The sequence below is a fragment of the Stegastes partitus genome, unplaced genomic scaffold (assembly GCF_000690725.1).
Source record: "Stegastes partitus isolate 25-593 unplaced genomic scaffold, Stegastes_partitus-1.0.2 Scaffold518, whole genome shotgun sequence".
NCBI classification, from domain to species: Eukaryota; Metazoa; Chordata; class Actinopteri; family Pomacentridae; genus Stegastes; species Stegastes partitus.
Genome location: NW_007578249.1, coordinates 283042 through 303821, shown reverse-complemented (window position 1 = coordinate 303821; position 20780 = coordinate 283042). Strand labels below are relative to the sequence as shown.

Sequence of the window (20780 nt, the reverse complement as noted above, 5' to 3'; positions counted from 1 at the left end):
CCTTCTCGTTGGATGTTTTCCAAAATAAAACTGCAAAAATCTGAGCAGGTTAGCTCGTGTGTTTCCCTCTCAGATCACCTTCTGCAGTCGGGCTGAACGGTTTAGGATCCAGTGTTATCAGGTAGCGCTGAATAATTAATCGAGCTCACGTCAAAACTGAAACAATGCAGTTAGCAAACTGCAAAGGCTGCAGTTCAGGCTGTGCACCGTGAGCGCTGGCCGACCTGGGGTTGGACATCAGCGCTCACACAGGAGGAACATGTTGTAGTTTAATGAAATGAAATGAAAAATACTTTATTTATCCCAGAAGGGAAATTCAATAAGAGGCTACAATCAGAGAGTTACTCAAACTGAATAATCTATCATCAATATATCTGGTGAATACGTTAACGGTAACAACTCATCGTCACTGCTTTTATGTTTCTCCTTTTACTGGACACAGAAGTCTGTGGTAGGAACAGACAGACGGGGAACTGATGACTTATTTCAGGCTTCAGCTGATTCCTACAGGACTGACACCGTTTAAAATCTTGTTTTTCTTTACAGAACAAACCACGTTGATTTTAACGATAGGTTTTGCATAAACTCAGGTTGAATCCATTTCTACCAACCACCTCTTCCTGCTGAGCATCTAACTGACTTTAAATTCAAACTGCAAAGGCTGCAGTTCAGGAAACGCATCATGAAAGACGTCCGACCCAAAGTTCAAACTGTCACGTCGGTGCTTTTACAAACTCCTGCTGTCCTCCTCGTCCTCCTCGTTGCACAATAACTGTCAGAAAAATGGGATATTTTCTGCAGACTCTCAAATCTTGAGGCTGTTTTATCTCTGAAGCTGACCTGGGAGGTGACAGAGTACAGAGAGGGAAGCAAAGGCAGGCAGATAGACTGCTGGCTGCAGCAGCAGCACAGTCCCCAGGGTTCGCTTTGGCTACAAGCAGCAGCATATGGACTCCTCAGAGCGAGCACAGGCTGCACATTCACATGCATGCAGACCGGCCAGTGTGAACATGAATGTAAGCATGCATGTATGTCCCTTTGCATGCATGCTTACATCAGTGCATGCATGCATGCGGACAGACAGACAGCTGGACGCACAGAAACACAACCAGTGGGAAGGAATCTGCTGCAGCTGCACGGTTCTGTGTGTGATCTGCTACCAAAGGGAGCATCTGTTTGACTGCGGTAAATCTGTTCGTACCGTGTTTGGAGGGTCGCTCGCCCCCTGTCGGCCGCTCAGCGCGCTTCATGATGATGTAGATGGGAGAAGCTCAGCTCTCCTCCTCCTGCTGCTGCTCCTCCTCCTCCTCAGCATCAGCGCTGTAGTCTGTTTACAAGGTAACTCCGCCAAACGGAGAAGACATTTATTTGCCTTAGGTGAGTTAAATCGCCAAATAGCTTGTGATTATTTAAAAACACCGAGCAGGCAGCTGTTAATACACACTGAATTTGAAGCTAAAGCTAGCTAGCTAACCGTAACAGTTAGCTAGTCCGAGGTTCTAGCTAGCAGTTAGCCTGTTAGCCGCTATAAAAATATATTCATCAGCCTCGAAATATGAGACGTGGCAATATTGTTTCGTTTGCTTACTTCACGTAAGACACTAACCTCGGATTTGGTGTCAAAGTAGTTACGATGCAGGTTCGTTTTTTAATTTTTTTTGCTAGCTACAAAGCTAACTAGCTTATTAGCTAACGCATATGCGTCCATTATCGGACACGTTTGATTCGTTGTTACATGTTGACAACCTCAGAGGTGTCTGTCCGATAATACAACACCGCGCTAACAGCTGCGTGTTGTCGTCGTTTAATTGTGGCGTCGCTGGCGGTTCATATTTATGGATATATCCCAAAAAACGACACCATTTGCGGCTATATTTAGGGGAGTGTTGTGGCTCCTAACATGCGCCTCTTGGCTACCTCTGCTGGCCGTGTGGGTCCCGGCTGGGCGCGGCGTCTGCTGCCTCCGTCGGCCTCCTCCACCTGGACCCTGATGGAGCTGCAGCTCGTTAAAGTCACGGTTCTGTTTGTCTCGGTTAGGTTCAGCAGAGAGGTTTAAAAAATAAAATAAAAATAAATCCCTAAATTAACAGTTTTGTCACTTCTCAGGTGTGTATTAAAAAAAAAAGAAGACTTGGACATGAGTTAAATTTGAATTTTAAAATGTTAAATTAGCCTCTAAACCCTCAAACAGGGTTTAAAATACATGTTCAAAAATTACAATTAAAAAATAACAACCAAAATTAGGCTTCATGTTGTAATATCACCTCTGAATTGGTTTATTCTGTGGGTCTGGGGTAATAATAAATAAAATAAAGCAGATTCAGTAAGGAAACTACAAACTGTACTCCTGGGTGTCTCCATAAACTAAAGTAAGACGAGGAAGCTTCCTGCTGAGCTGCAGGTGATTCACGTATGCAGGCAGCAGACGGGAATCAAATCAATAATGTAAATATTAAAATATCTAAAGTGCACATGTGGAGCTGCCGTTTATGTTCTCAGGATGGGGAAGGCCTTGGTAAAATGTCGTGCACGTCGACTCCAGGTTCTTAAATAAATGTATGGCTTTAAAACTGCACTAAAGACATTTCTAAGTTCTCTCCACGTCCAGTCCTGGTTGTTCTGGTTCCACTGAGCTGCTGGACTTCATGTGGCAGGAAAAAGACGACAGGTGCAGAAAACTTTGGTGGCGATTCAGAACTCAATGTGGAATCCTGCTTCTTCTTTTTAATCATCAGGTTTAGGAACCAGCAGCAGCCATGTGATATACTGATATATATGAAGATGTGAGATGTGAGATGTTAAATAACGAGACACGTGTGGTTAGTTCAGTTTAATTTAGTTGAAGCTGATTAAAACTCGCCCACTGATCAATGAGGCTACGGGGTAAATCGTGCACGCTGTGGTTGGACTAATCTGTTATTTAGTGGCCACATAATGCCTCTAAAACCCTCAAATTAAATCACAGTATCTGTCAGAAAAATGGCCCAAATCGTCTGGTTTTGGTGTCTAATGGGACATAACTGTTGCTGCTCTGCAACAGGAGAGACTCTGAGTATTTCCAGTGTCCATTAAATCCACCGACATAGAAATAAACCCTGAAGCCTCGTCTTTGCTGCTGTTTGTATGTCAAAGCCTAACGTGTTGCCGTTGTGTTGCAGCGGACGGTGGACCTGCAGCCCTGTATACTAAACAGGAGAACGAGCTTTCCATCATGAACTGCGACATCGACGGTACGTCCGCCTCCGCCGTCGCCTTCGCCCGTTGACGGTCGTGATGGTTCGCGAGTAACGCCGGCGGTTGTGTGTTTGTTTCAGGAGACATGGAGAACCAGGTGGAGATGGAGGAGAAGACGAGGTTAATAAACCAAGTCCTGGAGCTTCAGCACACACTGGAAGGTAACGAAAGCTCTCACGCCGGGTTTAACTTTACTGCTCCCAGGTGGAGGAACCGACCTCCTGGTTAATAAAGAGCCCAAGAAGAAGAAGTCGTGTGACGTTAGAGGACTCCTAAAAACTTTAACTTAAAGAAACCTGCAGCTCTGAAACCAAAGCCCTCCTGGTTTCTTTGCTTTCAGAAACAGATTAAAACATCCCATCTCCATGTCTCAGCTTTAAAACACCGGATGTTTCCGTCTGCTGCTCTTTTATTTCTCATCTGGTCCACCTGAGCTCGTGCTGTCGCTCTTCTTCAGCTTCGTTTCAGTCTAAACAAAGTCCTCATGATGCTCAAACCACCATCCTGTTGGTCGACTTTAATGGGTTTTGACCAATTAATCACAGACAGAAGTCGATTTTGCACAAATCTCTGATAGCTGGACGTCTGTTTTTCCTTTAAAAAGCACATTTTAGAAATAAAAATGATTTATATCGTGTGTTTCTCCTGTAAACACAGAGTGCAGCAGATTTTCAAAGCTTCATGGCTCGTTTTTCACTGACATCTACTCTTAAGGAAACAGAACAGGAATGTATTTCATGCAGTATGACAGCTAGAAATAAAAAACTTGGAATCAGCAGGTTCACATTTCCACAGGTGCTGGAGGGAAAATGGTGATAAACTGTATATCAGCGGTTCTCAAACTTTTTGAGCCACGACCCCCAAGACAACATAAGTTTGTGTTCGTGACCCCCCAAAATTTGAATTTTTAATATCTCATGAGTGATAACTTTGTTGTTTATGCATTAATGCGTTAATATTCTGGATATTCGTCACTATTTGGGACCGAATGTCCGGAGATCAGAAATCACTATTCGGACCAGCCCTAGAGCCCGGCCACCCTGCAGAGGAAGCTCATTTTGTATCTGTGATCTCGTTCTTTCGGTCGTGACCCAGAGCTCGTGACCAGAGGTGAGGGTTGGGACGTAGATGGACGGGTTGTTCACGAGTGACGGGACAATGGAGGTGGACCGGCGGCTCGGTCAGCAGTAATACGGGCGCCGTGCCGGACCGTCCATCTACGTCCAACCCTCACCTGGCTGTAACGTGTAGGAGATAAATAAGAAGCAGTTACAGGTCAGATAGAAACTAAACTGTGCAGAACTATAATAATGATCCTGTTTAAAAGCTGTAACTCATCTTATTAATGTATTTTTATTTTAAAGAGCTAAACTGTGATTAAACCTGGTTTCTGTGTCCCAGACCTGTCAGCACGAGTCGACGCCGTCAAGGAGGAGAACCTGAAGTTGAAGTCGGAGAACCAGGTGCTGGGCCAGTACATCGAGAACCTCATGTCGGCCTCCAGCGTCTTCCAGACCACCGACACCAAGAGCAAGAGGAAGTGAGCCCCCCGTCGGCAGAGACTCCCCACCGGGGCGGCGGCGGCGGGTCGGTGTCCTCGGCAGACCTGGGCCTCTTCTCTCTAACCGCCTCCCTGAGTCTAATTATCAGCTAGCGGACTCTTCTCACCCCGTCGGCTCAAAGATGATGCGGCCCAGGGCTTCCCTTCGACACTACAGACGAGTCGGCAGACCCTTTAAAACAGAATAACCCCGACTCTCCTCCTTAACCGTCTGTTTGTAAAATAACTCTTAGCTCTGTTTTTTTATTTCTTTTGTTTTCTGACAAACTGACCCCAAATGAAAGCTAAATGTTGACCCTCATCGCCGACAACACTCGTTTTATTTATTACCGTTTGTGTTTTGTACGACAGCTGGATGGAGTTTCCGTCGGTCTCGGGTGTCATCTGAAAGCTCGACTGTATTCCTCCGCTTCTCAGCAGTATTATGGAGAATGATAAATGTACTAGGAAGGCATGTGTTCGTGATATATCTCTCTCTCTCTCTCTTTTTTCTTTTTTAGCATATCTAATAAAACGCCATTAAATCACTGTATAAAGCTACTGCTAATCACTGGTAGGTGGGTTCTAGATGTACAGGCACCTTAGAGAGCTCATAAGCTAAAGCACAGACTAACAGCGGCGACGTTTTTATGGATTTATTCATGTTGTCTTGCAGCCCCTTTAAATTTAGCGTTTGGGCCTAAAGCCCACACCGTAAGGTCATAAAGGCAGCAGAGGCAAAGTGTTTTAATCCAGCGATGGAGGGAAACAGAGAGACGCTTTCTCCCGTTAACGGCCAGAACAAAAGCAGCAAAGCGGCCTTGAGTGCTATCGATCCGCTGATGGGTTTCACTGCCGCCGCTGCAGCAGCGAGGAGGGGTGACGTTACTCGATCCCTTTAAACTGGAGCTGATCGGAGGAGGAAGCGAGCGAGGGAGGGAGGGAGGGAGGCTGTGAACTCTGTATATGCTGTAATTTATTGAGGTTATTTTGATATTTGTACAGTTTCACCTGCACACATCCCGGTTCCATCTCGTCCTGTGTGTAGAAGCTCGTTGGCCTTCGAAATGTTGTTTGGTTTGTTTGTTTTAATAAAACCCTGAGATCACTGCTTGGACTTTTTTTTTTTGGACTAGAAGGAGCTCAAACATGACGAGTTCTGCTGTAAATCGAGGCAGAAATTAAAGTTGAATTTCATTTTCACAACCTCTAAACGCTCACACGGCTCTGGACTGATGTTTGCTGCTCTGTTTAGGTTTGATTTTGCTCTCAGACTCTGCAGTTAACTGGATAAATCAGAGTTTTGTCACGTCGGTCGGGTCGATGAAAGCTTCTTTGCTGCCGTGAACGGTTTGGCGAATGTTTTTAATGCGACGTAAAGAGACTCTGATGGTGGTTTTTCCTTCCTGTCCATCCATCGAACACAGGAAGTAGAGCGTCTTCAGTTTCACGCTCTGATAAATGCCGTCGTTCTGTTTTCTTTGGGTTCGGAGAAAAACGCGTCTCATTTAAATCGTATTAAATAATTTTATTTCCAAGAGCAATGTACAATTTGCAAACAAATGTAAACAGGGAATCCACCAGCATGTGGCAGGAAGGTGAACTACAAAAGCTCCAGACAATAATAATAATAATAAAAAACAAACAGATCAGCCTCTTCCCCAGAACCAGTCGAGACGTTCTGGGGAAGCGCTGCCGACTCGACGAGACGCGTCTTCACAGATTCGATATTCAGCTTCACAAACCAACATCTCATCCTTGAAACATCACCTGCGAGCTTCAACGACGTCAGTTTTTCTTTGCTCAAGTACGTCTAAGAAAACTGTCTCAGAACACTGCAGTAGTAAATCTTTATTTCGAACCGGCGTAGAACAAATTAAAACCAATAAATAGGGCCGTCAGTGCTAATCCTCGACTCGCTATAACTTAGTAGAAAACACACAGAAAAGTAAATGATGCTCGTTACAAACTACCTAAAATCTAAACAGAACATCCATTTTTTTTATTTTTTTGCCCCCAGAGAGGTCATCGTGAAGCTGAGGCGAGCTTTTTCTGCGGAAACATCTCACGCAGACTTTTTTTTTTTTTTTGCTCACAGCCCGGCGTCCTCTTCCTGGTCTTGAAACCAACTTCAAACAAGAAAGGAACTTTTTTTTTGTCGAACGGCGTCCTTCTTCCAAAACAAGGACAACTTCTGAGACGTGCCCCCCCCCCCAGTGATATGCTGCAGGATGGAGCGGCGCCGGCGGGCCGACGCTCTGCTGCCGGCGCTCCAGACTGGTGGATCTACGAGACGGTATATTCGGAGAGAAGACCGACGGCGGGGCTTTTTTTCAGGCATTTCGACAGCGATGGCTTATAGACGGGAAAGGAAAGGATGAAGAGAAGCGTGGAGACGGAGGAGGAGGCTAAACGCTCCCCCGGGAAGAGTCTGGCAGCAGACGGGGGGAGAAACGAGACGATACAGGAAGTGGTGTGGGAGGCGGCGAACCTGGGATGGATGGATGGGGCAGCCGGGGTGACTGCAGGCTGCCGCTCGGTTCGGAGGAGATGCGATGCTGCTCCGCCCGGGGGGGAGGAGGGAGCGGCGGCAGAGGTTCAGCCGTCCACAGGCGGCAGGCCGGGGCTTCACCTCCTCAGTCTTTCCGTACCCTCCTCTTTCTGACGGCCTGTTTGTGGCTCTCCTCAGCGACGTCTCCGCCTGCCTTCGGCTGGAAGGAGAAAAAAAGGGACGACACTTTAAACATCCATCATCTCTACACCTTAATCCTCACTAGGGGGGCGGAGTCTATCCCAGCTGACTCAGGGTGAAGGCAGGTTCACCTGGACAGGTAACCAGTCTATCACAGGGCTACACTTAGAGACAGACAACCAAGCACACTCACATTCACACCTACGGACAATTTACAATCACCAATTAACCTCAGCATGTTTCTGGACTGTGTGGGAGGAAGCCGGAGAACCCGGAGAGAACCCACGCTGCACATAAAACAAGCAGTTTTTTTTTATCACGATATTAAAAAGTTTAATCAGACCCTGATTGTTGGAATATGGAGAAGCCCAAACAGTCACATCTTTACTCTCTGTGGGCTCATTTTGGACTCAACATAGGCTCAGTGTCGTTAATTATCACCTCCAGACTTGTTTAAAGACGCTCTGTTCTAAAAAAAAAAATTATGTTTATATGTTTTTAAATGGACAAAAAGGTCCAACTACCCGATTAGGAAATGTTCAAATGACGCCTGCATCTGCGTGCTTAGTGGGAAATTCAGAATCTATGGATACGCAAAGATTTTTCCAAAAGTTTCTGCACGTTTTTAATCACTGTGGACTCATTTTTCACTGCCGACAACAACCGTGACTAGAAGGAGAGAGAACTCAGTTTAACATACTTATGGTTGCCACGGATCACAAAACATTTATTTGATGATTTCTTTCACAAAAAATGTAAAACTTGCACCTTTTTTTCCATCTAAAAAGTCTTTTCTGCAATATGACAAAGTTAAAATGCCGTAAATCATAAGAAAAGTTAAATCACTACTTTATTTAAAACATTTTAAAGGAACAGAACCTGGACTCAACATGAATGAGGTTTTTTTTAAAGTGTTCACCAACACTGGAACAGACAGACGGCTCTACAGACTACAGATATTTCACCACTTAGATGTTTAACCTGTTTCCATCCTGATCTCCTCTCTGTGAACATAACCTGCAGTTCAGCTGAAAACCCAGAAGGTTTCTCACGTGGCTGTTGGTTTGCAGCTCTGATGACTTCACTGCTGCACCACGGATCAAATCATTTTGGGTTGGAGTAAATTATAATTATTTAGTTTTAGGGATGTCCGATATTGTCCCACTCTCAATCAACCGATACACGTTTGTTACTGCAGCCACACTTGTTTACATGCTTCATCATTTGCACGTCGGTGAAATCCAGGTTATTTTATCGATTTTCATTACAGGAAAAAAAAACAAAACAATAACGATATTGACAGATTTTACATTTTTACACCAATATTGGGCATTGGACATCCCTGATTTTTTTAAATAGAGAGATGGAGAACGAAGTGATTTCAATAAATATCACAACTTTAACTTCACATTTCGTTATTTTTCATAACAAAGCCACACGTGATGAGTTCAGGGACCGTCGCAACGTTGACAACACATTGATTTCTTCTGTTTTTACCATTAACGGTGCCATTTTGGTGACTTTTTAAAGCAAACGTGCCTCTCGAACCTCACAGCAGAGGTTTTATGATCCAGAGATCTTTTATTGCCAAGTGGAATAAAAAACAGGTTGTCATGACTCAGCACATTTCTCTCAAGGACGAGGACACGACGTCAGACAGGAAGCAGTCTAAACAGAGTCTGCAGGACGTTACAGATTAATGAACGAACCACTTTTATCAGGAGGAAACGTCTCCAACTGTAAACGCAAGAACTTCTAGATATTTTCTCGAGCTAATCGTCGGCTTGACTCTAATCGTGTTCTTTCATGTGGCCTAACGGACAGTGATGGTTAAATACTTTAACCGTCTGAACCCCAAACCTGCTGGAGTGTTTTAATATCTAAAAATAAAAGTAAATAAAACTAAATAACCCCAATTAACATAATTTTTCTGACTCAAACTGTAAAAACTGGAAAAATTGTTGGATTTTCAACTTTCCTTGAAATACAAACTCTCTTAAAATCACAATATTTCATCCAAAGCGTTTGTTTTCATGTCTTGTTCAAAAATATGCCAAAAACAAATACCGTTTACTCGAACCAGATGCTGTAAAAAAAACATAAAATTCTGTGCTTGTCCACAGATTTTCAGCTTTTTAAAAAAATTAAATTTATTATGCATGAACTCAGTTTTTCTGCTAAATTTAACCAAATCAAAGCTTAAAATCGTGACATTTTATCAGAATTACTTTATTCTCATTTTAAAATTTGCCAAAAATAAACTGCGTGTGCGAAACAGATCCAGTAGAAAACAAAAAATTCTGCATCCCTTGGTGCAACCAAAACACTGTGAGTGACTCATCTGCTACAAACAGTCACATGAGGAAAATTCTGGGACTTCTGGGCTGAACTGCAGGCAGTGTTCACACAGAGCAGATGTTATGTTTGGGTTTTTTAAATTGCTAAGTAACAGCATTTATTGGAGCCAGACTGTAAAAACAGACAGAACCAGAAGATTTTCAGCTTTTCAAAGGTCAATGATAAAAAAAGGGGACTTTTCAGTTGAACTGCAGGCAGCAAAGAGGAGACGAACACAGAAACAAATTCAAAATCAAAGTTGTAAAATATCTATCGTTGCTGTGGTTTTTCCCTCCCATCAGTACCGATAACATCTGTGGACACCTGGAACCATAATGTACAGGTCGAGTCCAGATTCTTTCAGCTTTTGTTCGATAAATAATCCCAGAAATTTAACTTTTGTTTTTCCTCCTGCACAGATTAAGAGTTAAGCTCTCGTTATGCTGCTTCCATACAGGTGCAGGAAGAAGAAGCTCTGAGTGGGTAACAGGAGTAAAGAAACTGCTTAGCGTTCACATTTTTAAGGTTTGAGGTTCGTTAACATGAAACGAGACGCGTCCCGAGGCTTCCATGAGCCCAGATGGCCTCAACAGGCCTCGAGAAAACCGAGAACTAAACGAAGAATTTGCAGCCCTGAGTTCAGAATCTAAAACATCAGCACGAGACAAACCGATGCCGCTTCACACCTCAGTGACGGAGATACCAACGTACATCCACCCACATCCCACCTCGTCTAGAAGTTCCTGATCACCAACCTCATCTTCTAATGTTCTCTCTGGAGCTTTGCTTTCCTCCTCCTCCCCTTCTTCCTCCTCCTCCTCCTCCTCCTCCTCCTCTTCCTCTTCTTCTTCCTCCTCCTCCTCCTCCTCCTCATCATCATCCCCCTCTAGATGGTCTCCTCCTGCCTCGTTGTCCTCCTCCTCGGCTTCTTCTGTAGCTTCAGAGAGAGAAGAGTTGAACAACGCAGCAGTAAAACTACGACACTGCCTGAATGCCTGTCCTGTGTTTGACCTCCGTCACCTGCAGCTGCTGCTCCGTCTGTAGCCTCGGCTGCTTTGTCTTCCTCGTCTGCTGCAGCCTCCTCCTCTTCCTCCTCCTCCTCCTCTTCCTCCTCTACGGTAGCCTTCGGCGTGTCCACCTTTTTGTACACGTAGTCATCTTCTGGTTTCTGAGGGGAGTTTCACTGCCGAGTTAGGAGGGATTTCTGGCGCACATGATTACAAACGTGCAGTAAAAGCAGCATGTTTTGGGTACCTTGGGCCAGCAGAAGAGCACGACCAGTCCGACGGGAAGGCCGACTGTCAGGATGTAGATCACCCAGAGCCACGGTCGCTCCTCGGCCGCCATCATCAGCTGAGCAAAAATCCCCGGCTGTTGAGACGGAGGACAAACAATGAAGCAGAGAGCAAACCGTGAGCATTTGTGTCGACTCCACTGTCTCTGGCAGAAACACGACGGCCCTGCTGTAAACTACGTGCATGCAGTGACACTACTTTGTTCCTGCGGCCCTTGAAGGGCGGCACGCTGACCTCGTTAGCGCTGGCCACCAGCTTCTTCAGCCCCCAGCTGTCGGAGGCCCAGCGGTCGGCCACCTCCTTGTGAGAGGTGATAATGAAGTTGTCGAAGTAGATGTCCGAGGTCATGGACCACAGCTCCAGTCCCAGGGCCTTGAACGGTGTCATCCTGAACGGCTGCAGGTCCTCAAAGTAGTCGGGGTTATCGATTTTACGCGGCTTCCAGACTCCCTGGGGAGAAGATTGTGGATGAAACGATTAGAAGGAAAGGAGCCCAACGCGTCTTCAGCTGCAGCTCCAACAAAACACTGATCGCTGTGGTGCACTGAATAAAAAACCCAATCACATGAATGATAAGCTGGAGGTCAGCCGTTACCTGATAGTTGGGGTTGTCCACCAGAGCAGCTTTCCACTTGCCCTTGTACCGAGGGTTGTTGATCATGGGACGCTTCCACTCCCCACAGCCGGGGGCAGTCTCACAGGCCGGGTTAGGAACCTGCGGGGCCTCCCACTCACCGTCCATCTCCTCGTCCCTGCACACAAAGGAGGACGAGCCGTCAGACTGGATTGTTGCTTGGTAGGGCAGTAAAGTCCGGTTTGACTGGTTGGGCTACAGCCCTTGTTTTTGTATTATTAGTATAAACAACATGATTCAAAGACAAGTTGGGGGAAGTTTCTTTACCAGTCTTCTGGTTTCTCAGCATTGGGGTCGGGGATGAACTCGAGCTCATCATCCAGCCAGCCTTCTGGCTTCGATGCGTCCGGGTCCTCGATCTTTGCAGGTGCTTCCTCGTCCCTTGGACACGCACATGAAACATAAAGAGCTGTTAAATAAAGTCACCGACATCTTCCGTCTCAAATCATCCAGTTTTTAGAACTCAACATCTTGGATTAGGCTGAAATTGAAAGCATAAAATACTGATATTTATAAAGTATATGTGACATTTTATCTTCATATATCAAAAACATTCCAAGGTTTTTGTTTTTTTTAAATTGCCCGTTATGTCACTTTCTGCACATTTTTTTTTTGTACGTTAATATTTGAGGCTACGTTTGAACGACAATACGTTGGGAACTATTAAAGCTGGAAGCCCGACGTTTTTACAGTTACTTCTCATAATGCCGTTGATTCAGAATCTGAGTGAACAAGCTCTGAAAGTCTGATCTTTGAGCTCACATCAAAAAACAAACTGATGCAGAAGTCAACCAGGGATGTTTTCTGGATCATACGTAGCTGCAGGTCGTAATTATGGAAACAAAACACAGAATACTTGACATGTTGTCGTCTAAACAGCCTCAAATGTCAACGTGCAAAAAAAACATGCTGAAAATGGGTCAATGGCAATTAAACAAAGAAAAAAAAAAAAACTAGACCAGGGCTCCAGACTGCCACGGTGTTTTGAGATTGTGCGAGTTGAAATTTCAACTGGTGGCTTTGGTGACTGACGATCACGAAGCTGTTTTGGTGTCACTGTGACCAGAAGCTACTGCGTTAACCACAGCGGGGGAAAGTAGTGCCGTTATAACTCCGATGGACTGTGGTGTTTACAGTTAAAAGTGCGGTCTTCTCATGAAATGTGGGGCGCACCTGCATTCGCTGTTTGCTATGAGCGGGACATGTACAGTCGTCCTCAGATGTGTTCACACCCTCCCGTTAGAGAAGGAAATAAAGAGCTGAGATAAGTTGAAACTGACAACAGGAAAAATCATGACGTTGCTTTTGAATTGTGCTTCAACAGATATATATATATATAAAAATTACAGTCATTTGAGGACGACTGTAGGTGAGCTCCACGTTGCACAATCTCGGGTTCATCTCAGATAAATCTGACACAAAAACGCTCCAGTTGAACTATTTAACGTATTTTTTCCGTCACACGCCGGTCTGAGCGCACCAAGCAGCAGCTACCACAGCTTGCAACGTGGGGCGTTTAGGGAACGTCTGTAAATTATAGCGTCTATCGATAAGCAGATGTTCAACAAGTGATGTGTTTCTGCCTGCGACAGGGTGGGAGGTGTGTGTACATATACATGCATCTCAAGCTAAGATTTTACACACACCATTTATAATATCCATAATTTATCCATAAACTATGACCACTCTACTCGTGTGGTTTCCCCCAGAACAGCATCAGGGTTTTAGCGGTGACGTCCCGCCCCCCCGTCAGCGAGCTGTTCTGTCTAATAGCGTGGAAGCTCACCAGTCATCGGGCTTCACGGCCTCCGGGTCGGGAATCTTGGCCCTCTCGTCCCAGTCCTCCGGTTTGGAGTCATTCGGGTCGTCGATCTCTTTGGGCGGGTTGACCGGCGGCACCACGTCTATCAGCAGGTTGCCGCGGCTCACGCTCGACTGGTCGATCAGCATCTCGTAGCTGTTGTCTGGGTTCAAGACTGACAACAGACGGAGGTGAGAAAAATAGATGAGAAGCTTAAAAAGGCACATGAAAGAAATCCTGATCTTCATGGTCTGAGTAGACCTGAAACATTCATATGAACTAGGAAGGTTTGTTGACTGTCCAAGAGCTTCTGGTTGCATCTATATCAGATGTGCGTCGCTTTTGATAAAAGCATCTGCTAAATTCGAGGTAATTCGCTAAATACGAGTCTAAAACCGTCATTCTACCCTGATTTAGTCGTTTCTTTACCACTTCTGATAGTTAGGGTTAGCTCAGGCAACAAAACAGCCCCGGAGCATGATGCTGCCACCTCCATGCTTGACGGCAGGTTTGGGTTCTTGGGGTTAAGAGAGACATATTTCTGCTCACGGTACCCATTTAGCTAACCTCTTGCTTCATCTGACCACAGATCTTTCCTCCAGAAGGCCTTTTCTTTGTCCATGCTGCTTCTAGAGACAGAGCTTTGTTCTCACATGGCCACCACTCAGCTCACGGCAAAGTAAAACACTGACACCTGGGTTGCAGAAGCTTCTAATTCATTGAAGATCTGCTTTTAGGTGATTCTTGGTTGACTCTTGACCATCCTGAGCTCCTCAGACTATTCCTGAGTTTATGAATGGATCAAATGGTCCCAGTTTAAACCGGCTGAGAGGAGTCAGCAGCTGTAGTCAATCGACAGCTTCAAACGGCACAACTGATAACTCAAGCTGCTGTATGTACATTTTTGAATAAATCTATGAAAGAACCTAAATGCACGAATGTTTTTTGTGACAAGGACACGTTCAAAGAAAACTATAAGTTGTAGGACTCATTGGGAACCAAGATTGCCACCTTCATGGAAACTGGAGTTCGTAACTGAACCTACCCAGCGTGTAGAGGTGGGTCCTCTTGTCGGTGTAGAACTTCTTCAGGTCCACGTCGGCCCTCTTGGCGTGCTTCTCCTCCATGTCTTTGTTCAGAGGATTCTTGTGGCGGAAGATGAGGTGCAGCTTGTAGTCTTCGCCGCATTTGTCGGGTCCGAACATGATGGTGTAGGCCGTGCGGTCGTGGAACTGCTCCTGCAGCGCAGAGCGGGAAAGGATTTAGGTAAAGTCCAGACAGACTGAACTAGCTGATGGAGAACATAAAACATGTACCGACCAGATTGAGGTCACCAGTGTCTGAGAGCAGTTTGATGTAGGCTCCACCACAGTCGATCCCATCCTGGAAGTTCACCTCATACCTGCAACCAGAGCACAGCTCAGCAGTCAAACACGTCCTCAGCTTTACTTTCTACACAAACAAGAGGAAGACGGTGAACTTACTGAATGACCAGCGGCTCATCCTGGAAGACGAAAGGTTTGTCCAGCATCGCAGCGATGGCGTGATGCTTGGCCCGGGACTTGAGCACCAGGCCTTGGTCTCCTGGAACCTTGTTCTCCTTCAGCTGCTCCACAGCCCACTTTCCTACAGCCGGAGAGGGAACGTACAAGCGACTCGTCTTAACTCTTAGTGACTTGTGTTAGGCACCACAACACCACGGCACATTCCTCGTATGTGAAAACCTACTTGGCAATAACTTATCGACTCCTAAAAGCTGCTGGTGGGTTTGAAAAGCAGGTGATCGTTTTTTTAAATGGCAAAGCGACACCATTTATCACCCAGAAACTGGAAAAAATGAAGAAACCCCCCCCAAAAAACAGTCTTTGAAGTACTCATCTGAGACATGCCGCCAGAATCAAGTTTATCTTAAAATCGTGACAATTCATCAAAATCTCTTCAATCTACTACTTATAGTTTTGCACAAACAAAACTCTGCACACAAAAAAACTGTACTTTTTTGCAAAACTGTGACGCCATTAGTGACTCAGCTCTTTTTTAAATTCTCAGTTGAACTGCAGGCGGTGCGACACAAAGCACAGAGGAGGCAAATACGGAAAGAAATTAAAAATACGAGCAGTAAAACATCTATAGTGTGTAGAGCCACCACTTCTTTTCTTTTTCAGCAAGGTAACAGCTGGACCAACATAGTACTTCACAGGATTTCAAGTTTTATTTATTTTTTAAATAAGAAATTCAACTATTTTTTATTTTTATTATAATTTATGGTATTTTATCTGTGTCATATTGCAAAAAAAAAACATTTCTGGTTTCATAGAGGTAATGCAGTGACAAATTAGTTTAAAAAAAAAACTGCTGAAATTTCAGAGGGTTAGCTATGATTCTTTCATTTTAAAAGATATTTATATAGTATTTAGACACGTTCACTGACTTAACGTATTCTATCTTAATGTTTATGTTTTTCCATATTTTGCATTTCCTGTTTCTCTACTGTTGGAAAAGTGAGTTAACTGGTTCTTCTTGTCCAAAACATTTCATGCGTAGTTGACTTTGCGTTAACCTGCATTTACCAAACAAACAAATGTGAGATAAGTTGGGTTGTATGTTTTGTCACAACACTCGGCAGAGCGTCACCAACGCTGCTGAAGCGTCCGACCTCAGATTCCAGCTTTTACGCTGCCAGTTAAAGTGTTACTACGACCGACAGGAACGTCTGAGCCCCAAAATCTCATCTGAATCCTACACGAGCAAAGTGTGTGAGGTTAGAACAAAAGCAGCCGCACACATCTGGAACGGCAACAAACCGTCGTATTTGGCGATGTCGTCGTCCGCGTCCTCCTTCATCGTTTTCGACAGCTGCCATCTGTGGACATCAACATCAGAAAACGCTTCGTCAGGCGCAAAAACACACTCTGACCGTGTAAATTCATCACATTAAAAACAAGTCTACGCTGTATTTTTAGCAGCACTCTGCGATAAATGTGTCGTGCACCACCTGTCCAGGGTCCCGTCGTCAAACGTCTCTGCGAAGTAGACGTCTCCGGTGGGAACGGGAGTCTTGTATGTGACCTGCAGACATTTTTAAAGATACGACACGTTGCTCAACACGAAGCTTCTGACATACATGAACTCCATACTACCAGGTTCATTCCTGACCTGGAAGGAGACGTTGGCATCACTTCCTGTCGTCCCGCTCCTGGCTTCCTTGTTGTGCGTCTCCTCAGACTGCTCTTCGTCGTCCATCACCGTTGCTTCCTCTTCCTCCTCCTCCTCCTCTTCGTCCTCCGCCATCAGAACCTTCAGCTCCTCCTCGTCCAAGCCCATGTCGTCGTCGTCGGCGTCCAACACGTCGGCCTCCGGATGCCTCTCGTGGGCCGCCGCCGCCGCCACGGCCAGGCAGGAGAGGAGCAGCAGGCGCCACAGCCAGCCTCTGTCCAGCTTCATCTGCGGCGGGTCGGAGGACAAAAATGAGGGATGAGCAGCGGAGTGAGGAGGGTGTGGTGTCGGGAGGAAGGGGGGATGGGAGGAGGAGGCAGGTGTGAGCGAGATGGGTTTTATTTATGGAGAGCGACGGGGAGAGTGTGTGTCGTGTCAGCGATATAAATAGACGAGACGAGTGTGTGAAGTGACGGAGCGATGAGTGGGTTAGAGGAGAGGGGTGGAGGTTACATGAGCGCATCGGTGTCGTCACATCACATCCTTATCTCGTGTTCTCCTGGAAAGAACAAACATGAAATCTGCACTTTCTCCTCCTGTCCCACCAGATAAATCACACGCTCAGCAGACGCCACAAACATCTGCCTCCTTAAAGTTGCAGCCACTTCTTCCTCCACATGCTCGCTAATCCTACTCATTTTCGGCACTACATGCACAGGATTAAAGGAACCGCACACGGTAATCTGCTGAATAACGGCTCCGTTCATGGATCCATTACAGCGAACGGCGGCTTCAATGACCTCCTATTGATCGGCCCGCACCTGCTCGCTCTCGTCGTGAGCAGCGGGAAATGAGGAGCATCACTGCAGGCGGCGTGCATTCCTTAATTCCTAATTAACTTTAATTCCCATGCCGGTGTTGTTCTGTTTGCTGACAACAGAGCGCAGGAGGATCAAAAGGATTGTGATGAACATACGGGAGAGAGATGAGGAACAAGTGAGAGGCACCAAGATGTTGCTCATTTATTCCCATCTCTGGTTCGAGCACAAACAACAGATTCTAAGAACACTCGACCGTGCATTTTTCTGGCAGATATTTGATTTGCAATATGATCGTTTAAAGTCGAGCTTCGGTTCAGTATTTACGGTGCGATGGATTTGAATCGTGTGATGGAGCATTAACTCATGAACCACCGTTAAATCCACGACATGGATTGGTAGAGTCCAGCCACATGTGCAGCAGGATGAGGCTTGTGTTTATGTTTTTACTGCAGAATAAACTCTGCTCCCAGCCCGTCCATTCCTAACAGTGACTTCCATAAAACAGGTAGCTGCTGCTTAATCTGTCAAACATGAAATAAACTCTTTTGCTAATCGATTAAAGAAATAAAACATCTAAAGTCTCTGATTCCAGGTTTCTAAATTGGAATGTTTTCTGGTTTTGTTCCTCCTCTTTGACAGTCTTTGTAAAACATTGTACCACCTTTCGCCCCATTTTCCAACAACTCACAGCCCGAACAACCAATTAAGGAACTAATTGACCGATTAATCGACAGTGAAAGTAACTTGCGAGGTAAGTAAACAACCTTCCCGTTTGGCAGATTTCACCTCCCGTAAATCATCTTCAAACGTCTGGACATCAGGAAGGCAGCGAATGGATATCAACAGCTGGAGCTACGTAACCGACCTTCTGTCTCCACAAAAGCAGGCGACTGATGCTCGTTTACGTCGTCTGTTACCGCATCGATTGTTTATCTCAACGGATCAATTCAGAAACATCAGATGACAAACGTCTTCTTTTGTCCACAACTCAAAGATGTTCGGTTTTGTGTCGTAACAGAGAACAGAAACCACCGAGTTGTCGAATATCTGAACAGCTGACAGCTAGTTGATGAATCGCTGCTGCTCTTGAGCTGAGAGCTTCTAAGATGTCAAAGGTAAAGCTCTGTGGAGGCGGTAAACTTTAAAACATTAAAAATCAACAACGCTTACCGACAGAATTATGATAATTTGGGTTTTTCGGTGCATCAGCTTCAGGCTATTTGTTCAACAGCCCAACACATCGTTCTCCTTGTGGCGAGTGAATTTAGTCGAGTCAACCGATGCAGGACTTTTGGGGCCACGACCACTTTGAGGTGGTAAGAATTTCCTGCATCGGCTGTTCATAGGTACAGGCGTACTGACGATGGGGAAACAATCGAGTTGCTTAATAACTTTTCAGCATTTTGTGAATTTCTAAGCAGCTCTGTGTGAAGACAAAGCTCGACTCCGCACCACTCTACTCTGCTACATGTGCTGCAGACGGTGCAGAGCGTTGAACTGGAGAAAGATCGTAACGTTGCAGACGCAGCTTTCGTCTCGCTGTCAAACTAAGATTCCTGGTGAAACTCTCAACATGTTTTTAATGGCTGTGGTTGGTCTCAATGGTCTTAATATTTTATTTCAGCAACTGATCTTTTCTGTTGTTATCTTGCAATGTAATACAACTTAATACAGCTTAATTTTCTTTACCAAATTGAGTTTAGCACGTTTTTGTTGCTGCATGACTAATAACATGTGTTTAAATGTGCCACATAAATACACTTGACTTAATAAAGGTTACTCCAAACATCTTTTTCTGTTTTGTAAACATAAATGCAGACACCAACATATCTGTGAGAGGACGATATCGACATAAAATGGTACAAAATGGCTCCAAAATGGTCCAGAATGACTCAGGGATTTTCCAAAATGAGCTAAAAATAGTCAAATATTTCACTGGAGACGTCAGGAACTCCCAAAGTGCATTTCAGAGACAAAACATTCACTCACAATCATCAATAAAAGAAAAGAAAAAAACAAGCTGCAGCTTAAGTCAGGTCACTGTTTTGTTTCAGTCCAATACAATGCTGTGATAATCATCAGCTCTGAGTGTTAATATTCAGGGTTTGACGCTCTGGTCTCCTCATATTTAGGTTTTTAAAGCTGGTGGCTGCAACACAAACCTCTGAAGGTGTTTTCATTCAGGAGAGTTTCTGTCTTCAATAGAATCACCCTTGATTAGAATGACATTTACATGCACGCAGGAGGAGGATGTTTAATATTTAGGGTACTAATAGTAAAACCACAGGCTGAGTTTTGATGCAGATTGTCCTTCAGTATGTTTATTTATTGGACTCTTAACCGCAGTTCTGTTGTAATAATTCCATAATTACCAGCCAAGCAAAGGAAATTTTATCTTAAATTCACAGTGAGTGCTTTAAAAAGCAGCCAGGCCCTTTATCTAACTTATCTACACCATCACTAATTCCAGCTCCAGCCTGCTGATCGGTTTCAGACCAGCGCGCTGAGGCTTCATCTCCGATCAGCCTCCGGTTTGCAGCGTCAACACGCTCCTTGTTCCTCACATTCTCTATCTCGGCCAAGCTTGATAAATTAGGAACGCAGGGACTACAGAATAAAGGTCACAGGACCGCTCAGTGGAGCTAACATGGCTGCCACCGAGCACTGCAACGTCCAAACTCCTGCAGATGACTGGCTCTGGCTGCAGCACCTGCTCCGCTAGCCGCCGTTAGCCCGCTAGCTAGCCGCACGGCGCGCTCATCACAAACAGCAAACGTTAGCATAACAGAAGCTTAGCTGCTAAACCAGCGGGCTCACACCAGACAGTCCCCGCATTAGACACACGTTGAGGCTAGAAACAGGAACTCTGAGCTTCAATTTCACCCTGAAACGGAGAGTAAAGGGCTGTGGCAGGCTGCAGAAATGAATGGAGCGCTGCCGTTAGCTCGCTACGTTAGCAGCGCTGTCGCGCAGTGATGGAGCGGCTGAATGAGCGCACACAAACAAACCTTTGCGCCTCTTCAAGCTGCGGAGAAAAGCCCCTCGACGAGAACCGCTTCTCCGCTTCTTCGCGCACAAAACACACGGAGACGGTGGCGCGGTTGTTCCGCCGCGGGAATCACTGGAGGCGCGGGAGGGACGAAGGCGGCTAACGGCCGGAGAGGATGGACCGAGGAGGAGGTGACAGCTCGGCCGGATAACGGCGCTCGAGGACTGCGAGACGGTCCCGGCTACTGAGCATGCGCAGGTCGGGCAGATGGGGAGCGCGAA

The 20780-nt window shown here is 45.4% G+C and overlaps 2 protein-coding genes across 3 annotated transcripts; one reads left to right on the top strand and one right to left on the bottom strand.

Moving 5' to 3' along the window:
* The first annotated feature begins 1248 nt into the window (after positions 1-1248).
* On the top strand, positions 1249-5885 carry scoca (short coiled-coil protein a). 2 transcript variants are annotated; one of them, XM_008287767.1, is made up of 4 exons: positions 1249-1338; positions 3159-3230; positions 3315-3395; positions 4636-5885. In XM_008287767.1, the coding sequence occupies exons 2-4, from the start codon at positions 3212-3214 to the stop codon at positions 4776-4778; spliced, it is 243 nt and encodes an 80-aa protein (XP_008285989.1). In that variant the 5' UTR covers positions 1249-1338; positions 3159-3211; the 3' UTR covers positions 4779-5885. The 2 variants fall into 2 exon arrangements, with proteins under 2 accessions (XP_008285989.1, XP_008285988.1); XM_008287766.1 differs by having other exon boundaries at positions 1262-1377.
* Positions 5886-6281: 396 nt separating this feature from the next.
* On the bottom strand, positions 6282-20703 carry clgn (calmegin). The gene is made up of 15 exons (XM_008287764.1): positions 20519-20703; positions 16690-16977; positions 16529-16602; positions 16338-16396; positions 15018-15159; positions 14854-14935; positions 14579-14771; positions 13519-13708; positions 12000-12113; positions 11694-11850; positions 11333-11548; positions 11058-11174; positions 10824-10971; positions 10559-10740; positions 6282-7485 (listed from the first exon to the last, which is right to left on the bottom strand). The coding sequence occupies exons 2-15, from the start codon at positions 16975-16977 to the stop codon at positions 7411-7413; spliced, it is 2037 nt and encodes a 678-aa protein (XP_008285986.1). The 5' UTR covers positions 20519-20703; the 3' UTR covers positions 6282-7410.
* Between the last annotated feature and the right edge of the window lie 77 nt (positions 20704-20780).

Excerpts from the sequence above, each read along its gene's own strand:
- scoca (XM_008287767.1), top strand. Across the intron at positions 3,396-4,635 it reads GCTTCAGCACACACTGGAAG|ACCTGTCAGCACGAGTCGAC; the intron begins GTAACGAAAGCT and ends TCTGTGTCCCAG.
- clgn (XM_008287764.1), bottom strand. The coding sequence starts at position 16,977 with ATGAAGCTGGACAGAGGCTGGCTGTGGCGCCTGCTGCTCCTCTCCTGC. Across the intron at positions 16,397-16,528 it reads GACGACGGGACCCTGGACAG|ATGGCAGCTGTCGAAAACGA; the intron begins GTGGTGCACGAC and ends TGATGTCCACAG. Across the intron at positions 10,741-10,823 it reads AGACGGAGCAGCAGCTGCAG|CTACAGAAGAAGCCGAGGAG; the intron begins GTGACGGAGGTC and ends CTCTCTCTGAAG.